At 32.8% G+C, this 24,884-nt stretch overlaps 1 protein-coding gene across 3 annotated transcripts in view; it reads left to right on the top strand.

The window, feature by feature from the left end:
- Positions 1-1,864: 1,864 nt before the first annotated feature.
- Positions 1,865-24,884, top strand: part of LOC139529102 (DNA replication ATP-dependent helicase/nuclease DNA2-like) — a 233,316-nt gene continuing 210,296 nt past the window's right edge. For all 3 annotated transcript variants that reach the window (XM_071325376.1, XM_071325377.1, XM_071325378.1), the window contains exons 1-3: positions 1,865-2,137; positions 15,432-15,570; positions 18,334-18,369. In XM_071325376.1, coding sequence (XP_071181477.1) covers positions 15,502-15,570; positions 18,334-18,369 — 105 coding nt within the window. In that variant the 5' untranslated portion in view covers positions 1,865-2,137; positions 15,432-15,501. The remainder of the gene's footprint in view (positions 2,138-15,431; positions 15,571-18,333; positions 18,370-24,884) is intronic.

Here is a 24,884-nt window from a genome sequence, read left to right as displayed (position 1 = left end):
AACAAAATTTAGATCAAAAGATTGATTAGTAGGATGTTAAAAATCTTTTTGAAAACTAATTACAAACTATTTGGTTAAATTTGGAACACATCATTTATTTCAAAATAGCCAGTAGCAATTTTTGTTCTAATATCTTGATTACAATACAATGAAATCTTACCCTTGTGGTCATTCATGCGTAGTTACTTAGTACACAGAAAAAGTATGTACTATGAAAATTAGAAGGCAAATTCAAGCAATTTGATTGGACGAGAAGTTGTAAGTATGTGCTAATTAAAAACAACAATCTTGATTTTCTAATTATTCAACTAGAATTTGATTTAGAATTGGGTGCGAACGGACTTTGGGGGCGAACGTGCGAGGTGCGAAATTTAATTAAAGCATTGGAATGGGAAAATTTAGAAATAAGAAGGAAAAAAGCTAGATTAACTTTGCTGTATAAAATAAATTGGGGGTTAGTTGAAGTTCCTAAGGACAATTTAACAATATCTGATAGACGTACTAGGGGGAAACATAAATTTAGGCAAATATCAACAAATAAAGATTTCTATATTAATAAATTTTCATTTTATCCTCGCACTATTTCGGACTGGAACTCACTACCTGAGGCTGAAGCAATACGTATGTCTGACACCCTGGAATCCTTCAAAAGTGGCATATCCACTCTAACACTTGAAGGATCCACAACAACTTATTAATTAAACTATAAAGCCACTGTACATAATGTATAATGTATATATGTTATTGTTTAACGATTTTTCTTTGTCATATTATTTTCAAATTTAGTCCATATATACATAGCACACTATAGTGTGTGATAACATTGTGTGAGGGAATACGACGTTTGATGTACCACTGTTTACTCCAGTGCAATTTATGACTATACCACTGGATCAATCAGAATTATTTTTTTGCAGTGTTTTAAGAAATGATTTTGCTTTGTTGTCGCGTATTATTTGTGAAACATTCAATGTTTTAAAAAGGCGAATTTTCTTTATAAAGTCAATGATTATGTTGACTTTTGAAGGCCAAACTTTCTACAGCCTTAAATACGCTAATGAAAGATCCAAAAACTATACCAATACATAACGACATGTTTATGAAATTATAACAAATCTATTGGTTAACAAATTTTTACTTGTTATTGCAAAATAATGAACTTAATATATCTGACATTTTCTCCCTACCCAGTTTACCCCTATACATTTTCATGATGTGGACTGGTCATTGTTATTGAATCGTAGGCAATTTGATTGGATTAAGTTGTTATTAGTTTACCTTCAAAATTGTTTATGCTTTTCATACATGACTATTGATTAATTAGAACGTGCATGAATGTGTACGGTAACTAAAATGACACTGGACGAGTCAATATTATGTTTTATCAATGAAAGTTAAGGTATGAAAGGTAAGAATTGCCACTTATTCGATTTTCACAAATTTTCGGAATATACAGTTTAAAGGTTATTTTTTTAAAGCCTAATGTGAAAAGTAAAGAGAAAGTTTACAAATAATACGTTTTGTTCCATTAAACAAGTCATTTTCGTAAGAGAAATACCGAAATATATTTTACGCACGACTACGGCAGGTAAAATTATAATTTATCATAATAAAAAAAAGCATTTTTCAGTCTCATTGGAATATGTTGATAACAATTAATCCCAAACTTAAGAAGTAAGTAACTAAAGTCAAAATATGTCCGATCTGCCTATTTCTGCACATCAAACGTCAATACGATCGTTTTAAAGTCAATTTCGTCTACCTCACAAAATCTTGTTAGGCACTATAGTTCCGGGAAGTTTTACACTCCTACCTAGGAGTCTACTCCCGTATTCGGAAGAAGAAGAAGAAGAACGTGTAGGGTGCGAAAGTGTATTGGGCGCGAACGGACCTCATACCTGAACTACCGTGGTGTCGTCGCCGAATCCCTCCGTTACAACTGATTCCACCAGTTTCAACATTTCGGCAAATGTTAACATGCACCTAAGAGGCTACAATATCCACTGCCTAATAAAAAATGAATCCACCAAAAAACATTTATTAAGAGTGATGGCTTCTGTACAAATCGTCCGTTATCTGTCATATAACATTATCTCTGTAGCTGGTTCTGGGATAGATTGACCGCCAAATACGACAGGTAATAAAACTAAAAAATGAAAAGTTTTCTAAATTTTTTAGTAAGTTGCACCAAGGAATACTATACAAATCCTTGGTTGCACACTGGTAATGATTTAAAAAGTTGCAAAGGGTAAACATATTTGGATTATTGTTGAAGTCTACATGATGTTCGTGTTTTTTGTTCATTGATTGTGAAAAACGGTGAAAAACTGCAAAATGGCAATCCAATGAATACATGGAATACCTACTCGATGATTTTCATGACTTACATAAATAAACTTGAACAGGTTTGGGCAACACCCACAGACACTTTTTTCAATTCATGGGGTGGTTTAAGAATGGCTTTACATAAAGGCACTGGCTTCGGTTACATGGAAATGTAACAATAATAAAAATATTATTGTTACATTGGAGACTAATAAACGTATTTACATTTTTGGTATTTAGCTGTATCTTGCCTCCGAATGACCTTAGATCGACTGTGAATCACCTATTGACGTCAAGCAACAATCACTTTTAAATTGTGACGTCAAATATTTTAAATTATGATGTCAAAGTTTACGGGAACCTGTGTGATTTTACGTAATGGCGAACAAATTTGCATACAAGTGTAAATACGTCTATTGCCGGAATGTATTGTTGGGTAAGGAACCGATTAATTACGAATGTAACAATAATTATTGAGGCTACGGTTACATGGCGTTATTGTTACATGAAAAACAGCTATGTACCATGTGTCAATGGGGCTAGTAATATGTACTAATGATAATAAAAATTAAAGACATTTATTTCATATACAATAATTACATACAATTTCTTGATTTTTTTTTAATTTACAATGACAGTCAAGTTCTACATATCCAGTCATTGAAGTGGTTTTTGGAGCATGTTCAAGTCCGACAAATTTTTGATGAAACAACTCCAAGCAATATTCTTATATAGGTATATTGGTCAAAAAAGGAAAAAAAAAAACCTTTGGTTTGGGTGAGCTCCATCTGATTTTGAAACGAAATTACGTCCTCCATGGACGAGATTGAGGATGGATACATCATCGTAACATGTATACAGAAGCAGTCTGCACATAAAACTTTTTCAACTACTAGTCCGAAGACCAATATTCTGACATTTTTCTTATTTGGCCAAACAAAGTTTTGCAAAAACTTACTAGTCCGAATGAAATTTTACTAGTCTGGGGCATCCGACTAGTGGCTAACCGTGCAGACTGCAGAAGTTCATAGTATTTAAGTTCACAGTTAGCAAACTTTGCTTTTGATGTATATATGAAGTTGTAGGTTTGTGTCTTGATATTGTTTCAGTTTCGTTTCAAACGCATCTCAAGTTTTAATGTTTTCATCCAATACAAAATTGGTAAATAGGAATCTCTTTGTCCATTGTTCAAAGTATAATGACAGTTATAAAAGTAGCTGTGCAGTTAAATACTTAGAAGGGCACACTTTTCTGAGCCTGAGTTCTCAACAACAAACCATCATGAACTATATTTTTCGCCTTTGGCACACTGTACTTATCTGAAGTAGTATATCTTTAAGAACATCAAAACCATTAATACGTAAAACTATTTAAACACCATTTGTTGAATAATGATATTTATTATTTATCATTATAACAATTATTATTTAGTACATATGAAAGAATTAAGCAACAAAACTATAGAAGATTTTAAGTTTAATGAATCTAGCGAACATTGCTGTTTTTCATGTAACAATAACGCAATGTAACTGTAGCCTCAATAATTATTGTTACATTCGTAATTAATCAGTTCCTTACCCAACTTTGCATTCCGGCAATAAGTCTCCAATGTAACAATAATATTTTTATTATTGTTACATTTCCATGTAACCGTAGCCAGTGCCTTACATAAAGGTCAAACGGTCCATATATACCACTCTTTTCATCACCACCACAAGCGAAGGCTTTACTAACAGTACAGTTTAACCGAAGGCATCGCTTTCCTGAAAGATGGATCATGTATCGGGCCATCGGCGGTGTCTGTTCAAAAGCACCCTTTTCATAATCCATCAAACAAGATGATGCCGATTCAGCATCATAGACTTATGTGTGAAGTCCACAAAAAAGTTATTAAGTTTAGAAACTGATGTTATCTCTAAAGCAGTCATATTGTCCCATGCATCTCCAAGTTTCTCTTCAAGTATTTGAGTTCTATATTCCTCTAATTAGGTATTAAATTTAATTTGTGTCACAGCCTTGTCAGACATAGACTTTAGTTGAAGTAATGTTTAACAATATTTGTTTATTAACATCATTTTCACAAAGTTTACCAGCTTCAGTATAATGTCCTCCAAAATTTCTTTAAAGGTACAAAGTGTTTCACTCCTAGACTTTGTTTTTAAAGTAAATGTCTAAGCCCTAGGACCCAAAGTTTAACATCACAGACACATGAAAACCTTCATATTTTAATTTCCACAAACTTTGAGGTTTCGTCACTCAAGAAACAGATATTTGTTTTACCGCTTTGGTCTTTTGCTATTTGCATTTGAGACAAAACCAATCTTTAAATATTTATGTTATTGACAGTTGAAGTACTGGGAAGCTTGTTAGCTTTATAACCTAGCAAATTTAAAACCGCTTTTATTACTAGACTCACACGACTTGTTAAGTTGTTATTCAAAAGTTCATACACACATTCTTGTGTCTCTTTTGTGTATGATCCAGGTTCCTCATCATAAAAATTGAGCTTCTTCTGCTTCTTATCATTTATCAATAACCGTAAGTACTCATTTTCATCCCTTTCATCTTTTCTTTCCTTTTCCCATAATCTACCCTGTAATTAAATTAGAGATCCGTTTATTAGTTGTATCCCGTAAGACCACAGGCACTTGTCTCAAATTTTTTATATGGCTTTATATCAAGTAGAGTTATTTAATTTCAATATAATAATAATAATCGAGCCTGTGATGAGTTCAATATTACTTTTTAATTTAAATAATGGGTATTGATATCAAGCGACATCCAATTTTCACAAGTTGTTAATAGTTATAGGAAGATGTGGTATAAGTGCCAATGAGACAACTCTCCATCCAAATAACAATATATAAAAGAAAACCATTATAGGTCAAGGTATGTATAAATCTATTTCTTTTAAGGTCAGCACTCACAATGTGTAAATTAAAATTTGTCAAAAAAAAAAATTGACAAAAAGAAGATTGTCAGGTGAAATGTGTAAGTGTTTTATTAACCGTTTTTTTGTGACAAAAATGTCGGTTATTGATTTGGGGTTGTACGGCGGGCGGCCGGGCGGCATGAAATCAAATGATGGGCAAGCACTCGTACTATTCAGGCTTATGAAATGTCATCATTTAAAAGCTCTGGGTTAGGAAGATGTGTTCAACCCCTAGCCACAAACGAAAGAGAGTGGTTAAGCAAAGAGAAATAAGGTACAAAAAACCATCTGCTTAAAACATGCTGTCATCAGTTATGTATTTGTTTAAACAGTGAACAATTATAAAGGAACAATGATCATTCTTCCGCTTACAGGTTTCTCCAAACTTTCAAATGTAAAATATTCATACAAAAAATCAACAGTCTATATATTAAGCTCACCTGGCCCACAGGGCCAAGTGAGCTTTTCCCATCACTTGGCGTCCGTCGTAGTCCGTCGTCCATCGTCGTCGTCCTTCGTCGTTAACTTTTACAAAAATCTTCTCCTCTGAAACTACTGGGCCAAATTAAACCAAACTTAGCCACAATCATCATTAGGGTATCTAATTTAAAAAATGTGTGGTGTGACCCCGCCAACCAACCAAGATGGCCGCCATGGCTAAAAATAGAACGTAGGGGTAAAATGCAGTTTTTGGCTTATAACTCAAAAACCAAAGCATTTAGAGCAAATCTGACTGGAGTAAAATTGTTTATCAGGTCAACATCTATCTGCCCTCAAATTTTCAGACAAATCGGACAACCGTTGTTGAGTTGCTGCCCCTGAATTAGTAATTATAAGGAATTTTGCAGTTTTTGCTTATTATCTTGAATATTATTATAGATAGAGATAAACTGTAAACAGCAATAATGTTCAGCAAAGTAAGATACAAATAAGTCAACATGACCAAAATTGTCAGTTGACCCATTAAGGAGTTATTGGCCTTTATAGTCAATTTTTAACCATTTTTCTAAAATTTTAGTATTCTTTTAAAAAATCTTCTCCTCTGAAACTACTGGGCCAAATATAACCAAACTTGGCCACAATCATCATTTGGGTATTTAGTTTTAAAAATGTGTGGTGTGACCCTGCCAACCAACCAAGATGGCCACCATGGCTAAATATAGTACATAGGGGCGAAATGTAGATTTTGGGTTATATCTCTGAAACCAAAGCATTTAGAGCAAATCTGACAGGGGATATGTAGTATATCAGGTGAAGATCTATCTGCCCTGAAGTTTTCAGACAAAACAGACAACCTGTTGTTGGATTGCTGCCCCAGAATTAGTAATTTTAACTTAAGGAAATTTGGCAGTTTTTGGTTATTATCTTGAATATTATAATAGATAGAGATAAACTGTAAACAGCAATAATGTTCAGCAAAGTAAGATCTACAAATAAGTAAACATGACCAAATTTTTTAGTTTACCCCTTAAGGAGTTATTGCCCTTTATAGTCATTATTTAACAATTTTCATAAATTTTTGTAAATTTTTAGAAAATGTTTTCCACTGTAATTACTGGGCCAAGTTCATTATAGATAGAGATAATTGTAGCAAGAAGAATGTCCAGTAAAGTAAGATCTACAAACACATCATGATCACCAAAACATAATTTTGTCATGAATTTATCTGTGTCCATTGTATAATATGCACATAGACCAAGGTGAGCGACACAGGCTCTTGAGAGCCTCTAGTTAGGAAATTTCTTTGTATGAATATAGCTTCTTTTATGATATCAATCAATCAGAACTATGTATTCAATCACCTATTTTTATGCCCCCCTTTATGGGCATTATGTTTTCTGGTCTCTGCGTCTGTCTGTTTGTTTTTTGGTTGGTTCGTTCGTTCGTCCATCTGTCCAGCATCAAGATAAAGTTTTTCGTTGAGGTAGTTTTTGATGAAGTTGAAGTCCAATCAACATGAAACTTAGTACCCATGTTCCTTATGATATTTCTAATTTTAAGGCCAAATAAGAGATTTTACCCCATTTTCACACTCCACTGAACATAGAAAATAATATTGCCAATAGGGCATCTGCCTACTTAGGACACATTCTTGTTTAGTCCGATATTACTGTGACGTCAAATGGCTGTTTTGCCAGACCAGCTGGGCCCAAGCTTGTCTGGCAAAATAGCCATCAGACGTGAGAGTTAAATCTCTGACTAATTCTTGTTTTATACTAAAAAAACAAGCATGAACAATTACTATACTCACTTTCTTATGTGAAAGAAATCAAATGATGGGCAAGCACTCATACTATTCAGGCTTATGAAATGTCATCATTTAAAAGCTCTGGGTTAGGAAGATGTGTTCAACCCCTAGCCACAAACGAAAGAGAGTGGTTAAGCAAAGAGAAATAAGGTACAAAAAACCATCTGCTTAAAACATGCTATCATCAGTTATGTATTTGTTTAAACAGTGAATATTTATAAAGGAACAATGATCATTCTTCCGCTTACAGGTTTCTCCAAACTTTCAAATGTAAAATATTCATACAAAAAATCAACAGTCTATATATTAAGCTCACCTGGCCCACAGGGCCAAGTGAGCTTTTTCCATCACTTGGCGTCCGTCGTAGTCCGTCGTCCATCGTCGTCGTCCGTCGTCGTTAACTTTTACAAAAATCTTCTCCTCTGAAACTACTGGGCCAAATTAAACCAAACTTAGCCACAATCATCATTGGGGTATCTAATTTAAAAAATGTGTGGTGTGACCCCGCCAACCAACCAAGATGGCCGCCATGGCTAAAAATAGAACATAGGGGTAAAATGCAGTTTTTGGCTTATAACTCAAAAACCAAAGCATTTAGAGCAAATCTGAAATGGGGCAAAATTGGTTATCAGGTCAAGATCTATCTGTTCTACAATTTTCAGATGAATCAGACAATCTGTTGTTGGGTTGCTGCCTCTGAATTGGTAATTTTAAGGAAATTTTGCTGTTTTTGGTTATTATCTTGAATATTATTATAGATAGAGATAAACTGTAAACAGCAATAATGTTCAGCAAATTAAGATTTACAAATAAGTCACATGACCGAAATGGTCAGTTGACCCCTTTAGGAGTTATTGCCCTTAATAGTCAATTTTTAACCATTTTTGGTAAATCTTAGTAATCTATTACAAAAATCTTCTCCTCTGAAACTACTTGGCCAAAGTAATCCAAACTTGGCCAAAATCATCTTTGGGGTATCTTATTTAAAAAATGTGTGATGTAACCCGGCCAACCAACCAAGATGGCCACCATGGCTAAAAATAGAACATAGGGGTGAAATATAGATTTTGGCTTATATCTCTGAAACAAAAGCATTTAGAGCAAATCTGACATTTAGTAAAATTGTTTATCAGGTTAAGACCTATCTGCCCTGAAATTTTCAGATGGATCGGACAATCTGTTGTTGGGTTGCTGCCTCTGAACTGGTAATTTTAAGGCCATTTTGCCATTTTTAGCTCACCTGGCCCAAAGGGCCAAGTGAGCTTTTCCCATCACTTTGCGTCCGGCGTCGTTGTCCTTCTTCAACCGTCGTCGTTAACTTTTACAAAAATCTTCTCCTCTGAAACTGCTGGGCCAAATTAAACCAAACTTGGCCACAATCATCATATGGGTATCTAGTTTTAAAAATGTGTGGCTTGACCCCGCCAACCAACTAAGATGGCCGCCATGGCTAAAAATAGAATATAGGGGTAAAATGCAGTTTTTGGCTTATAACTCAAAAACCAAAGCATTTAGAGCAAATCTGACATGTAAAATTGTTTATCAGGTCAAGATGTATCTGCCCTGAAATTTTCAGATGAATCAGACAACCCGTTGTTGGGTTGCTGCCCCTGAATATGTAATTTTAAGGAAATTTTGCTGTTTTTGGTTATTATCTTTAATATTATTATAGATAAAGATAGACTGTAAACAGCAATAATGTTCAGCAAAGTAAGATTTACAAATAAGTCAGCATGACCGAAATGGTCAGTTGACCCCTTTAGGAGTTATTGCCCTTAATAGTCAATTTTTAACCATTTTTCGTAAATCTTAGTAATAACAACAACAACAACAACAACAATACTTTATTTTAAGAGGGTTACACAGTTAGCTATATAACTAATCTTCCCTGAGGCCCTCGTAATGAAAAATCAAACAAAACACAAACATATACTAGTACATTGCATACATACATTAGCATAAAAAGTCAAGTGTGAAAATAATGTTCAATACAACTTGATAAAATGTGATGAAAAAATAAACATGATGACATGATCAGTTTTTTATATTATTTATACAGTTAGGTTGATTTCAATAAATGATCTGCTATTTTGTATTTGAAAGAATTAATATTTGTAATATTTCTTAACGGTATTGGCAAATTATTCCACAAGTATGGTCCAGAATACATAAAAGATTTTTTGAATAATTCTGTTTTTGGTTTAGGGAGTATGAGGTTTCCTTGAACAGCATTTCTCAAGGGGTACGGATTTCTGTCTGAAACATAATGAAACTTGTTAGTAAGATATGATGGGGCATCATTATTAATACACTTAAATGTCATCACTAACTTATGATATTTTATTCTCTGTTCAACTGTCATCCAGTTTAAGTGTTTGAATAAGGGTGCAGAAGGAGCGAATGGGTCTGTTTCTAGTATTAATCTAGCAGCCCTCTTTTGTAATTTTAATATCCTTTTTAAACCCTCACTGCTACAACTACTCCACACTATACAACAATAATCAATAAGTGGCAAGATATAACCATTATAGAATAATTTTCTGCAGTCTAGATTTAGAAATTTTTTAATCTTTAATAGTAGATATAGTCTAGATGATATTTTTGAGCAGATCAAGTCAATTTGGGTTGTCCATGTGAGGGAAGGGTCAATTTTAATGCCTAAAAGACTTTCGCATGTGGAAGATTGTATCACTTGATTGTTAATAGTTAAACAACTCTCATTGTAATGTGGCATTGCTCTTTGCTTCGTTCCAATAATCATATATTTTGTTTTATTTTTATTGATGAACATATTGTTATCATTGCACCATGCCTCTACACCATGTAAATCTTCTTGTACCTTTGACTGAAGAGTTTGATAACAATTACCAGAAAGATGTAAGGTTGAATCATCGGCATATAAATCAGTGCAACAATTTTTCATATAAATAGGAAGGTCGTTGATGTATAATATAAACAGAAGGGGGCCTAATATGGAGCCTTGGGGAACACCATACTTGATATGAAGTTTTTCAGAATGAGCATGTCAGTAATCTATTACAAAAATCTTCTCCTCTGAAACTACATGGCCAAATTAATCCAAACTTGGCCACAATCATCTTTGGGGTAATTAGTTTAAAAAATGTGTGGCGTGACCCGGCCATCCAACCAAGATGGCCGCCATGGCTAAAAAGAGAACATAGGGTTGAAATGTAGATTTTGGCTTATAACTCTGAAACCAAAGCATTTAGAGCAAATCTGACATGGGGTAAAATTGTTCATCAAGTGAAAATCTATCAGCCCTGAAATTTTCAAATGAATAGGACAACAGGTTATTGGGTTGCTGCCCTGAAATAAGTAATTTTAAGGAAATTTTGCTGTTTTTGGTTATTATCTTGAATATTATTATAGATAAAGATAAACTGTAAACAGCAATAATGTTCAGCAAAGGAAGATTTACAAATAATTCAGATGACCGAAATGGTCAGTTGACCCCTTTAGGAGTTATTGCCCTTTATAGTCAATTTTTAACCATTTTTCGTAAATCTTAGTAATCTATTTCAAAAATCTTCTCCTCTGAAACTACATGGCCAATTTAATCCAAACTTGGCCACAATCATCTTTGTGGTATTTAGTTTAAAAATTGTGTGGATTGACCTGTCCAACCAACCAAGATGGCTGTCATGGCTAAAAATAGAACATAGAGGGGAAATGTAGATTTTGGCTTATATCTCTGACACCAAAGCATTTACAGCATATCTGACTAGGTAAAATTGTTTATCAGGTCAAGATCTATCTGCCCTGAAATTTTCAGACAAATCAGGCAACCTGTTTTTGGGTTGCTGCCCCCAAATTAGTAATTTTAAGGAAATTTTGCAGATTTTGGTTATTATCTTGAATATTATTATAGATAGAGATAAACTGTAAACAGCAATAATGTTCAGCAAAATAAGATCTACAAATAAGTCAACATGACCAAAATTTTCAATTGACCCTTAAGAAGTTATTGCCCTTTATAGTCAATTGTTAACAACTTTTTTGTCATGTTTTTAGGAAATATTTTCCACTGTAATTACTGGGCCAAGTTCATTAAAAAGAGAGAAATAGTTGTAGCAACAAGAATGTTCAGTAAAGAAAGATCTACAAACACATCACCATCACAAAAACACCATTTTGTCATGAATTTATCTGTGTCCATTGATAATATGCGGTCTCACTAATTAGCAACAACAAGCGTCAACAAGCGACAAGAAGCGACAACAAGAATTATTTTAGCGACAACAAGCGACAAGAAACTATTTAGCGACAAGAAAACATTTTTTTTTAATTAAAATTAATTATTGCAATTAATATTAAAAGAATATGCAAAAGAAAATAATTTTAGCGACAAGAAAGTTAAAATTGATAGAAAAAAATGAAACATTATTTACATAATATTTTATCATCTATTATGAATAACAGCCAGTATTACGTTTAAGGTGGTATGGGAGTCTAAAATAAAAATGATAGAATTTGTTCATACTTTGCCAAAACGTTGTATCTATTGATACATGTTGAAAAATATAATAAAAATGATAGGTCACCGCGCATTTTCTCAAGCTACAGGACGGGACGAAATGACACATTTTGTATGGATTATACAGGAAAAAACACCATTTTGTGATTAGAAACTAAACAAAATGATAGAATTGTTAAATACTTCAGGAAAAGATAGCTTTCAGACACTGCTTTGAGAATATCAAAAGAAAAGATAGGGTCACCGTACGTTTTTTCCGGATAAAATACAAAATAGGAAAATTCCATACAGAATCCTTCAGAAAATGCACTTTTTTAGAGTTACCTCCCCTTAAAATGCCAATTTAAAAAAAAAAAATTAAAACAACCAAAAATAATTAACATTTGCAAAAATATAAATATTTAGAAGTTATATTCTTATAAATGAAAATGTACATTAAACATCTGCATTCCTGCATCAAATTTTGCTAACTTGATGGAAAATCTGGACCTTTGATTCTCTGTTTTTTACAATCCAAGATGGAGGAAGACACCCATACCACCTTAATTATTGTATTATGAGATTTCTTTTCCTTGTGTTATAGAACATATTATTTATCTTATAATTTGTTTTTTAAAACTCTTTTCGTGCAATATATATTAAGCTCGCAAAATGAATTATTTGTGCATCATTGTCCTGAAAATATTGACACAAATTGTGAAATACAAAGAACTGAAATCAAACAGGAGGAAAAGAAAATTGAAATGTGAATGTTTTCATCTTTTTATTTGTTTACTGCCTCATTAAACGATATTTATCATGTTTATGCATATTGATTGAAGATGAAAGGAAATTAATGACAATCTTGAGTTTTCAACAGGTGTTCACTATTTACAATGATTGTATATTCTGGCACGTGTAATTGTATAGTCTGACGCGTGTACAAAGTTGAAGGTGTTAATTGGATGTTATTCTAGCAATAAAACAGGGGACACACGACTCGTTAATCTCATTTGATGTTCCACATGTTTGCTTATCAAAATGGGACCACCATGTACAAAATGTATAAATATTATGTTAGATAGGAATGTACATATTACTATATAATGACTAAAAATAATAAAAAAAAAAAAAATAAAAAAAAAAATATATGGACCCCAAGGTAGAACCACGTCCTCGTCGTGGGGTCTGGAAACACGCTTAAATAATAAAGATGGCAAAGCGTGGCTGAGAGTTCTATAAATAAAGCATCGAATTGACATAACAAGAGTACACTTAGAGCATAGTATTAAGCAAATGAATCAAAATATTATATTCCATTATGCCCGCTCCATATATATCCATTCGTTTATTCATACTTTGACTTTGATGAAAACAGATACATACATTATCTTATACATATTCTTCATATTTAAAAATTAAAAAAAAGAAGCTCAATCTCTTTCTTCTTCACAAATGTTAAATTTCTTCATCTACCAATATACTAATATAAACTTCACAATCTCTTTCTTCATCACAAATGTTTCATTTCTTTGTCTATCTATACAATAAAACATTTTAATTAGACATATCTGCTCGTATATTTAAAAAAAACATTAAATACAAATTTCTTTATATCTAATAAAAAAAATGTTTTCTTGTCGCTAAATAGTCTTCTTGTCGCTTGTTGTCGCTAAAATAATTCTTGTTGTCACTTGTTGACGCTTGTTGTCGCTAATTAGTGAGACCCATAATATGCACATAGACCAAGGTGATCGACACAGGCTCTTGAGAGCCTCTAGTTTTATCTGGCAACTGAATATCAGAAAATGTCAAAGATACAATCTATTATCTACATGTAGATTAATCTGCAGGCTGTCAATTTTCTAAAGAAAAAACGTCTTGTCTAAAAAAAAATGTAACCTAAATTAGCTATTTCAGCATGTTTTAAACTAGGCTGTAATTGAAACTAGTTACTATTGGGGGGAAAAATGCCCCTGACTGGTACATTTTTGTCTCGCCATGACAGAGTCAAAAAGCGAGATATAGGTATGCTGTTGTTGGCGTCAACAATGTATTAGTTTGTGATTAGGTCTAGTTTATGGTGAACCACAAGTGGTAGGTCAATTATATTTGGTATGCAGTTGTATCAGCATTGGCACATCTCCTTTCCATGGAGAAAATTTCTTTCCACCCCCTTAGTCATGGTCTATTGACTTTGAAACTTTTGCTTATTTTACATGTATTAGTTTGTGATTAGGTCAGTTTATGGGGAACCACAAGTGGTAGATCAATAATATTTGGTATGTAGTTGTTTAAGCATCGGCATATCTTATTTCCATGGAGATAATTTGCCTCCGCCTCCTTAGTCATGGTCTATTGACTTTGAAAATTTTTCTAATTTATCATGTATTAGTTTGTGATTAGGTCAATTCAAGGGGAACCATTAGTGGTAGGCCAATGTTAATTGGTATTCAGTTGTATAAGCATTGGCATATCTCATTTAAATGGAGATTGTTTAGCCATGTAACTCTGACATGGTCATGGTTCATTGACTTTGAATATTTTCATAACTTGTGTAAGATGTTAAATAAAATTGAGAATGGAAATGGGGAATGTGCCAAAGAGACAACAACCTGACCATAGAAAAAAACAACAGCAGAAGTTCACCAACAGGCCTTCAATGTAGCGAAAAATTCCCGCACCCGGAGGCGTCCTTCAGCTGGCCCCTAAACAAATATATACTAGTTCAGTGATAATGAATGCCATACTAATTTCCAAATTGTACACAAGAAACTAAAATTAAAATAATACAAGACTAACAAAGGCCAGAGGCTCCTGACTTGGGACAGGCGCAAACATGCTAAAGTATTTCTATTTTGATTTCAACATTTGTATAATCAAAATTACAAAAAGGCGAGACATATCTCTGTGATAATAGTTTATTATATAACTTCCCCCAATGTAGCTGACCAAATTCAAAATTTGTTTTTGCCAGAAGATACTTTTTATTGTATTTCAAGTGATGCAGCATCATACATGTACAATTGTAGCTTGGTAAATATCTAGAAAGAGATATCATCTTATCACAGACATATTAGAAGATGTTGTATGATTGCCAATTTGATAACTCTCCTGGTCAGATGTAGAGATTATGCCTTCAACAATGAGTAAAAATCATACATATATAGTTAGCTTTAAAAGGCCCCTAATTTACGAATCGATGAAATGTAAACAATTCAAATGAGAATTATATTAACTTATACCCTGATTTATGTACAAATGTACAAAACAATGAAACAAAATACCAAAATGATATACAGCAACAAATGATATTCACTGAATTGCAGCTAGCTCCTGACTTTGGGACAGGCACATAAAGATAGTGGAGAAGTTGAAAATTTATAATCAAAATCCAGTCAGTTATGAATCTTATTTACTGAGTCAAGTTATTGAACTTTTATTAATTTTAGAGCAGAGAAAGAAGAGGATGATTGAATAATAACCAAGCGAATTTAGTGAGAGCCTGGAATAGAATTAGATATGCCAGCAAGTGAAAAGAAGTCCAGGAATGGGCCTTTGTCCTGCAAAAAGAAGTCTTCAACCTCTGAGGTACAGTACATGTAAAATCATTCATATATTTCTAAAAATAAAATTTGAGATGGAAATGGGGAATGTGTCAAAGAGACAACAACCCAACAATAGAGCAGACAACAGCTGAAGTCTACTACTGGTAATTAATACAGCGAGAAACTACTGCTCCTGGAGGAGTCCTTCAGCTGGCCCCTAAACAAATATGTATACTAGTTCAGTGATAATGGATGTCATACTAAACTCTGAATTATACACTGGAAACTAAACTTAAAAATCATACAAGACTAACAGAGGCCAGAGCCAGAATGTCTTGATCCCATAATTAAGAGAGTGTAATTAACACTTGCTGTGATATTACCTGTTGTTAGATTGTAAACCAACAAGTAGCTGCTTGAATAAATTTTTATTTTACTTTTGATATGTATACATGTGTTAAACATGGCAAGTTTTATGTGGCATTGACCTCATTTTCATGGTTTTGTTGGTTTATTAGCTGATCCTATATAAGCAGTTGTAAACTATATTTAGTGTATTAAAAGATTGTAAGCTTTGAGGCATAGTAGTCTGTCTGGCAGAGTTCATGTGACCTTGACCTCATTTTCATGGTTCAATGATATTGTTTAAAAGTGTATTCTAGACCAATCATGATAAATATATAAATTTATAGGAGAGACATTTCAGGATTTTTTTTATCAATATGCTGCATTATGCTGCATTAATCTACACGTTTTGTTTTTAAATTTCAGTTTCACAAGTTTCTAATGCAATTTTCCTGATAAATAATGAAACAAAATATCAGGTATTTGCATGTATTACACAGTTTTCATAATGTCTCTCTTATTATTTAGGATAACTATATTTGGTATGTGCGTACCTTGCAAGCAAGGTGCATACCTTTCAAGGTCCTCATGCTTGTCTAGACAGTTTTCACCACTTGACCTTGATCTCATTTCATGGATCAGTGAACAAGGTTAAGTTCATATCTCAGATAATATAAGCAATATTTGATGTATTGATTGAAAGTTGTACATATCCAACTGGCAGATGCCTCTGGCCTTGACCTCATTTTCATGGTTCAGTGGTTATAGTTAAGTTTTTGCGTTTTGGTTTGTTTTTCTAAAACTGAATGCATTAGGTTTACTTTATTTGGTGTATTGAATTATTGTAAGGTGTACATGTCTATTCGGCAGCTGTCATCTGACCTTGACTTCATTTTCATGGTTCAATGGTTAAAGTTAAGTTTTTGTGTTTTAGTCTGTTGTTCTAATGCTGTATGCAACTTTATTTGGTGTATAAAAATGTTTTATGATGTACATATCAGTTTGGTATGTTTTATTTGACCTTAACCTCATCTTTATGGGATATTGCTCAATGTTTATTTTTTTTCAGGGTCTTTTTCTAATACTATAAGCAATAGGTCAACTATATTTGGTGTATGGAATGATTGTTACGATGTATTTTCAGTTTGGTTTATTTGACCTTGAATACCATGCATAGATAATGATTACCTTAGCTGTATTTGGCACAACTTTAGGAATTTTTGGTTCTCAATGCTCATCAACTTTTTAATTGTTTGGATTTTAACTATTTTGATCTGAGCGTCACTGATGTCAGTCTTATGTAGACAAAAAGCATGTCTGGCGTATCAAATTATGAGCCTGGTGCCTCTTATAACTTGATGAACTTATTTTCTTGGATCATGTTAAATGTATGTGATAGCAAAGCTTTATATTTAGGACTATTAAGGTAGATAGGGTGTCTTCCTCCATTTTGGATTGTGAAATACCAGAAAACAAGGTCTAGATTTTTGATAAAATGTGCAAATTTTGAGATTAGTAGGTAATTCATGTGTAAGATTTTTCATTATGATATAGAAAATGCCATGTTTTATCATATTTAGGGTTGTATTTTACCAAAAAACAAATACTTGTGTTTGATTCATTTTTTTCAAACTTTGCCAAATAAGGGGAGACAACTCAAATGCAAGGGCAGATAATTCAGATAGTGTTACTTTTACAATAGAATGTGTTAGGAATTTACCCATTTTATTATGTAGCAAGAAAACGAGTCCGGTGACCCTATTTTTTCTTCTTCTTATCTGAAAGAATATTATTGGAGCTATCTTCTTATATTTTATCTCAAAATTCTATGGTGTAGTTTTCGTTTATGACTGAAAATTGGGTTTTCCATGCATAATCTATACAAAATCTGACAATTTTGCACAACCTGTAGTGTGAAAATAAGTCCGGTGACCCATTCTTTTTATTAATGTTCTTAAACAAGCAGGATATAAACTACATTTTGGCAAATTATTAAGAAATTCTATGGATTATACTTTAGACACCCCATCTACCTTAACAAAATAGCAATGGTAAGTAATGAAGACAAGACATTTCATCATTTGCATTCTTGTTTATTAAAAACATGATATATTCCAGTTTACAAACAATAACTCATAAATGCTATGAACAGTTTTCATGAAACTGTTGTGAAGTACTTATATCTATTGATTTGAACTCCTTTTAGAATTTTTTTAATTTAAGTTTAAAGTTAAGATTTTACGTTTCTGAGTTGTGGTGTTTTATTCATTAAATATTCAAAAGGTGGATTTTCCAGTTTTGGATAATAAGTCAAAAGTGCTATTAAAATAACTTACTTTTATTTTTTTTTTGTATAAATTTTTGAAGCATACATTGTATATCCTATAATTTATTGTGCTTTCATTGATGATAGAAAATAGTCATGTATTATTTTAAATATTATTTTTTGCCATAATTTCAGGTACAGAATCAGAAATCAATTTCCAGCTTTTTTCAGGTATCTATTTTATATTTTTGCGATACAATTGCTTTCAAGCAATCTGTAGACTTATACCATTGACTCAGGGCCATGCCCTCACGTCAACCGTTTTATTCTAAACATCAAGGAACATCTCAGATTCTTGAGATTGTCTTGCTTTAAATGGTATAAAAAACAAAAGGATTGAATTTAAACAACTGTCCTATAATGTTCTTCTCATAATCTTCATGTGTCGATATTTCCCTTGACTTGTATGTGATTTTTAAACAACATGGAAAATCAGAATAAAGCAGTATTTATATTTAGAGTTTTTATAAATTTAGAAACACTTCAGAGGGAATTCCCCAGTTTTGATAACATGGGAGAGTTCATTGAATTCTGATAGATAAATCTATTTCTGTCATGTAAGAACTGAAGTGGAGTTTTCATATATGTCACCGTTATGAAACTGATATCTGATATTGTACTTCCATAAAGAAATGGAGGTTGTTTTAATAACATTTAATATACGCTACAAGTCGCAAGTCTAGGATTTGTTTATGTAATTATGCGCATGCATATAGTTTTCTTGACTTGAAGGTATCAGATTGAATGGTTGCTCTTGATTCCCCACTCCATTGATTATTTGAAACTCACGAGATCTTTTCTATGTCTGTCTGCTATTGAAGGTTATTGTTGTTGCATAATTTTAAATCATATGCATCATTTAAATTAAAATAAATGTAGTCTACAACGTAAAGTATAACTAAAACACCCCTTCAGCCAAAATGGAGTCTTCCATATTATTGCTACGAGTTGTCTCCCTTCCGTAAGTAACTTTCGTCAAAAGACAATATGTCGAGAAAAATTAACTTGTTCTCAACTTCTGTCGATAGACGTCATATTATATTAAATCCGATCGCAATTTAAACAGAGAAATGTGTATTGAAAAGAGTCATGCCCACTGACCCAAAGGAAATTAAATATTTAAAGAGTTAGGAATAGGGGTTCCACCTGTACAATTCACGTAGGAAAATAGGTGATAAGGTACGAAGTAAAATACCTTCTCTCACTCTGAGTGACTGCTGTTGAAAGTCAATTTGGAATTAACAGTACAAAAATAAAAGACAATAAGTACATTGATTGTTCATACACTTGTATCAATAATTGTCTATTTTTAAAGTTGAATAACTTTTCAGATTACGTAAATTACATTTTACAAGTTTTTTAATTTGCTTTCATTCTTACTTAATTTTTATGGCTCGCAACAAAGTTGTCTGTGCTATATAGTTTTACCCTTGTCTATCATTCCGTCATTCCGTAATTCCATAATTCTGTCATTCCTTCATTCCGCAACAAACCATTATATGAAGTTTCATTCTAAACGCCTTCAGATATTGGGCTGATTTTTGTTATGTGAGTTAACCATGATGAGTTACAGATCAAGTTTAAGTTTTATTCCGCTCCCCTCATTTTTGCCGAAATTATGGACTATGGACTTTGATAAATTGTTGAAAAACACAGTTATACAGATTTTTTTTTAAACGCTTTAGTATTGGGATGATTTTTTGGCATGTAAGTTACTCATGATGAGTTACAGATCAAGTTAATGTTTTGTTCCACTCGGCTAATTTTTGACAAAATTACAGACTATGGACTTTAATAAATCGTTGAAAATCACAGTTAACGTGACGGTACCCAAATTGCACCTATTTTGACAGTTTTTTTAACTACGTTTTTTTATGATGAAGAAAAAAGTTTCCATTTTGTGTTTATTTTGTAGCCATATCCTTCTTTACTATATAGGTACACCTATTTGATTTTCGATTCATATGGAATCATAGAAAAATTGGTCTGAACTAACCTCCAAATAAAATTGAGAAAGGAAATGGTGAATATGTCAAAGCGACAACCACCCGACCATAGAGCAAACAACAGCCGAAGGCAACCAATGGGTCTTCAATGTAGCGAGAATTCCCGCACCCGTAGGTGTCCTTCAGCTGGCCCCTAAAATATGCATAATAGTACAGTGATAATGGACGTCATCCTAAACTCCGAATTATACACAAGAAACTAAAATTTAAAATCATACAAGACTAACAAAGGCCAGAGGCTCCTGACTTGGGACAGGCGCAAAATTGCGGCGGGGTTAAACATGTTTATGAGATCTCAACCCTCCCCCTATACCTCTAGCCAATGTAGAAAAGTAAAAGAATAACAATACGCACATTAAAATTCAGTTCAACAGAAGTCCGAGTCTGATGTCAAAAGATGTAACAAAAGAAAATAAATAAAATGACAATAATACATAAATCACAACAGACTACTAGCAGTTAACTGACATGCCAGCTCCAGACCTCAATTAAACTGATTGAAAGATTATGTCTTCATCATATGAATATCAGGTACAATCCCTCCCGTTAGGGGTTTAGTATCATACTATCATAAAATATATGAGAAGAACATAACCTGTGTCATGCCAACATCTGTTTTTTTAGAAATAAATGTGTCCAAACCATCAATGATTCTGTAATTTATGAGGAGTACCCAAATTGCATCCATGCTTAAATTCGCATCGTCAGAAGTTGAATAACAGAGCTTTGGTTATTTTTTCAAATATTTTGAACAATTGGATATTTGTCCATGCTTACTCTTCTTTTTTTAAGAAATGAATACTTGAAACATATTATATTTTCTAATTTTAAAAAGATGACGTTTTGATGACGTCATGCGACGTTATGGTACATTTTGCTTTTTCAGTAACACTTCATCTGTTGATAAATACTGTGAACGTTTTGTGTATATCTAAATATATTTACCTATTTTGAAAGACATGTATAGTATCAAATCATAAAAATTCAAATTGTTTAGTCTCTGGGAGATCTTGTAAGATTTCCGCTGCTATTTTTGCTAAATAGGTGCAATTTGGGTACTTGTTGCAATTTGGGTACTGTGACGTTATACAGACTTTTTTCTAAACGCTTTCAGATATTGGGCTGTTTTTTGGTATATGAGTTACTCATGATGAGTTTTAAATCTAAGTTTAAGTTTCGTTCCACTCTGCTTATTTTTGCTGTAATTTCAAGCTTTTGACTTTGATAAATTGTTGAAAATCACAGTTATATAGACCTTTTTAACCGGATTTTTGTGACAAAAATGTCGGTTATTGATTTGGGGATGTACGGCGGGGGGCCGGGCAGGCGGGCGGGCAGGCGGGCGGGCAGGCGGGCGGCTGCGCGGGCGGCAATCAAATGTTGTCTGTGCATTAACTCATTAACTATTCAACCAAAGCTTTTAAAATTTTAATATGTTATTACTATACGGTCAAGTTCAATAATGGCGATTTTGACTTTTACGGTTCAGGAGTTATGGATCTTGAAAGATTGAAAAATGGAGATTCCAGTCGTGTCCGTGCATTTACGCATGAACTGTTCTACCAAAGCTTCCCAAATTTTAATATGTTGTTACTGATGACAGAATGGAAGTCAAGTTCAATAATGACGATTTTGACTTTTACCGTTCAGGAGTTATGGTTCTTGAAAGATTGAAAAATGGAGTTTCCAGTTGTGTCCGTGCATTTACGCATTAACTGTTCTACCAAAGATTCCGAAATTTTAATATGCTGTTACTGATGACAAAATGGAGGTCAAGTTCAAAAATGACGATTTTGACTTTGACCGTTCAGGAGTTATGGTTCTTGAAAGATTGAAAAATGGTGTTTCCCGTCGTGTCCGTGCATTTTCTCATGAACCATTCAACCAAAGCTTTTGAAATTTTAATATGTTGTTACTGATCATTCTGATGACAAAATAGAGGTCAAGTTCAATAATGACGATTTTGACTTTTACCGTTCAGGAGTTATGGTTCTTGAACGATCGTAAAATTGCGTTTCCATTCACGTTGTTGCATATACTCATGAACCATTCAATCTAAGCTTTTAAAATTTTAATATGTTGATACTGATGACAAAATGGAGGTCAAATTTGATATTGCAATTTTCACTTTCACCATTCATCAGTAATGGTTCTTGTGATATTGCCAGGACACAAATAAATGTTAATAAATCCGGTTTGCTGTCGTTGTGACAGCCTCTTGTTTCTAAATGCTTTCAGATATTTGGCTGATTTTTGGTATATGAGTTACAAATCAAGTTTAAGTTTCGTTCCACTTGGCTAATTTTTGCTGTAATTTTGAGCTTTTGACTTTGATAAATTGTTGAAAATCACAGTTATATGGACCTTTTTTCTAAACGCCTTTAGATATTGGGCTGATTTTTGGTATATGAGCTAACCATGATGAGTTACAGATCAAGTTTAAGTTTGTTCTGCTCCTCTAATTTTTGCCTAAATTAAAGGTTTACAACTATGAAAATTGTTGAAAATCACAGTTATACAGACATTTTTCTATACGCCTCCAGATTTTGAGCTGATTACTGATATGTGAGACTACCTTCATGTTTGTGTCCACATGTGTTATTGAAATTGCAGATTTTTCAATTTTTTGAGATGGGGCCATCGGTGTCGCTTTGAAAAATCTAGTTACTCATATGCATTATAACAGTTATATTTTAACATAGATGATTCCTGTGTTGTAATTTTTCTTAGAAAAAAAATATAATAAAAGTATAATAATTAATTAGTTCAGCAAGTTTTAAAGATTGAAATTATTATCATAATGACTCGCATGAATTAATCCTTATGTTTGCACAACCACCCTGATTACATGCTATAAAACTGTCAATGAAGTACAATTTATAGCCTGGGGAAAAATATTGTAAATCTCCTGCTTAGTTAGACATAATTGAAATGGAAACCGTCTGCATCTTGTGGATTAGAAGTCAGAACTTTTGATTAGTTTGTTAATTTTTTTTATTCTCTAATCAAATTATAACCAATATATATTTAAAGTGTCAAAAAGGGGTACATGTATCTATACATCATAATTTTTGCTGTAATCAATTAAATTACGATTTCATGTAATTGCAAATGTCTTCAATTACAGATTACTTTCGATTACTGGGAAAAATGTAATCAATTACAATCCATTTAATTACGATTACAATTTACGATTACCCCATCCCCGGAGTGACCCAACATAACTATCAAACTTCTTGTGAGGGAACTAAAACCTTTGCCCCAGATTAAGAACCTGTTTTTGGGGATATTTTAACTTTTCCATAGACTTTCCAATTGAAATCATACAATAGCTATTTTTCTCTAATAATGAGAGCTTTAAAAATCTCTAAAGCCAATCAAACATTTAATTTGGCTGTGTAAAAAATTATTTTCTAGTGACAAAACTAACACACATTGTAAGAAAAAGAGACAATAATAACCATTATAATATACATGAAATATATATATATGTTCCAGACCGTATGAGTATTTGGACCGTACGCGTACGGTCTGACATATATTAAGAAGTTGGTCAAGTTTATTAGATAAAAATGCATATAACAGATCAACATAACTTAACTCTCAAATTAATATAAAATAGTTCAATTTTAATTGAAATAAAAACTTTATATTTTAACTTTTTAAAAAATTCACGCTAATTGTACTTTAAAATCTTTTAATCTCTTCTTGTATTCAGCATGTCGATCTGTAATATATATTAATTGAATTTTGATCACTGAAATTGAAGATATCAAAGTAAACATAATGTGAGAGGACAATTGTTTTAGAATATTTAGCAACTTTACAAAAAAATGCAAATGCAAAGGAACATGCATGAACTGCAAACATGATAATGTAAAAAATATTACGTAACTTGTGTCACCTTGGGCGAGAGTACCAAAATAGGACTCAGATATACAATTAAACAAATATTTAATTATACCCCTGCTTTGAAAAAAAGGGGGTATACTGTTTTACCTCTGTCTGTCCTTCCTTCAGTCCGTCAGTCCGTCAGTCTGTCAGTCAGTCCGTCCGTCCCATGAATATTTTTCGTCACCGAACACTTGTTTGATTTTACACATGATAGCCAAGTTGAAAATTTTTTGTCACATTTTTCTCAAGAACTACAATACAAGGATTTCTGAAATTTGGTTTAAGGGTTAATATAAGTCAGCTATACCGTGTGATGTGTTTTCAGATTCATCACTTGACAACTTCCTGTTTACCGAACACTTGCATATTTTTACACAATTAATATTATCCACTTGCAGCGGGGGTATCATCAGTGAGCAGTAGCTCACGGTTTCACTTGTTTCAATTGTTCGTTTGTTCATTTTATCCATCTAATTGTAATAATAACAATTTGTAAAACTTAAAATAAAGATTGTGATAAATGTTTGTTTAAATTTAACCCATATGATCCAATAACATGTATAATCAGCTCGTACTGGACCATACGCGTATACTCATACGGTCCGACCATACGAGTATATGTATACGGTCCGGACCGAATACTCATATGGTCTGAAACATATATATATATATATCATTAAAGACAACTTCAGATTATATATGCCTCATTTATTTATCTGACCGTCCTTTTTATTCTTTGTCCTTCTATCCCACTTCAGGTTAAAGTTTTTGGTCAAGGTGGTTTTT

This window comes from Mytilus edulis, chromosome 6 (genome assembly GCF_963676685.1).
Source record: "Mytilus edulis chromosome 6, xbMytEdul2.2, whole genome shotgun sequence".
NCBI lineage: Eukaryota > Metazoa > Mollusca > Bivalvia > Mytilida > Mytilidae > Mytilus > Mytilus edulis.
The sequence above is the reverse complement of the archived record's forward strand: the minus strand, read 5'-3'. Positions and strand labels throughout refer to the sequence as shown.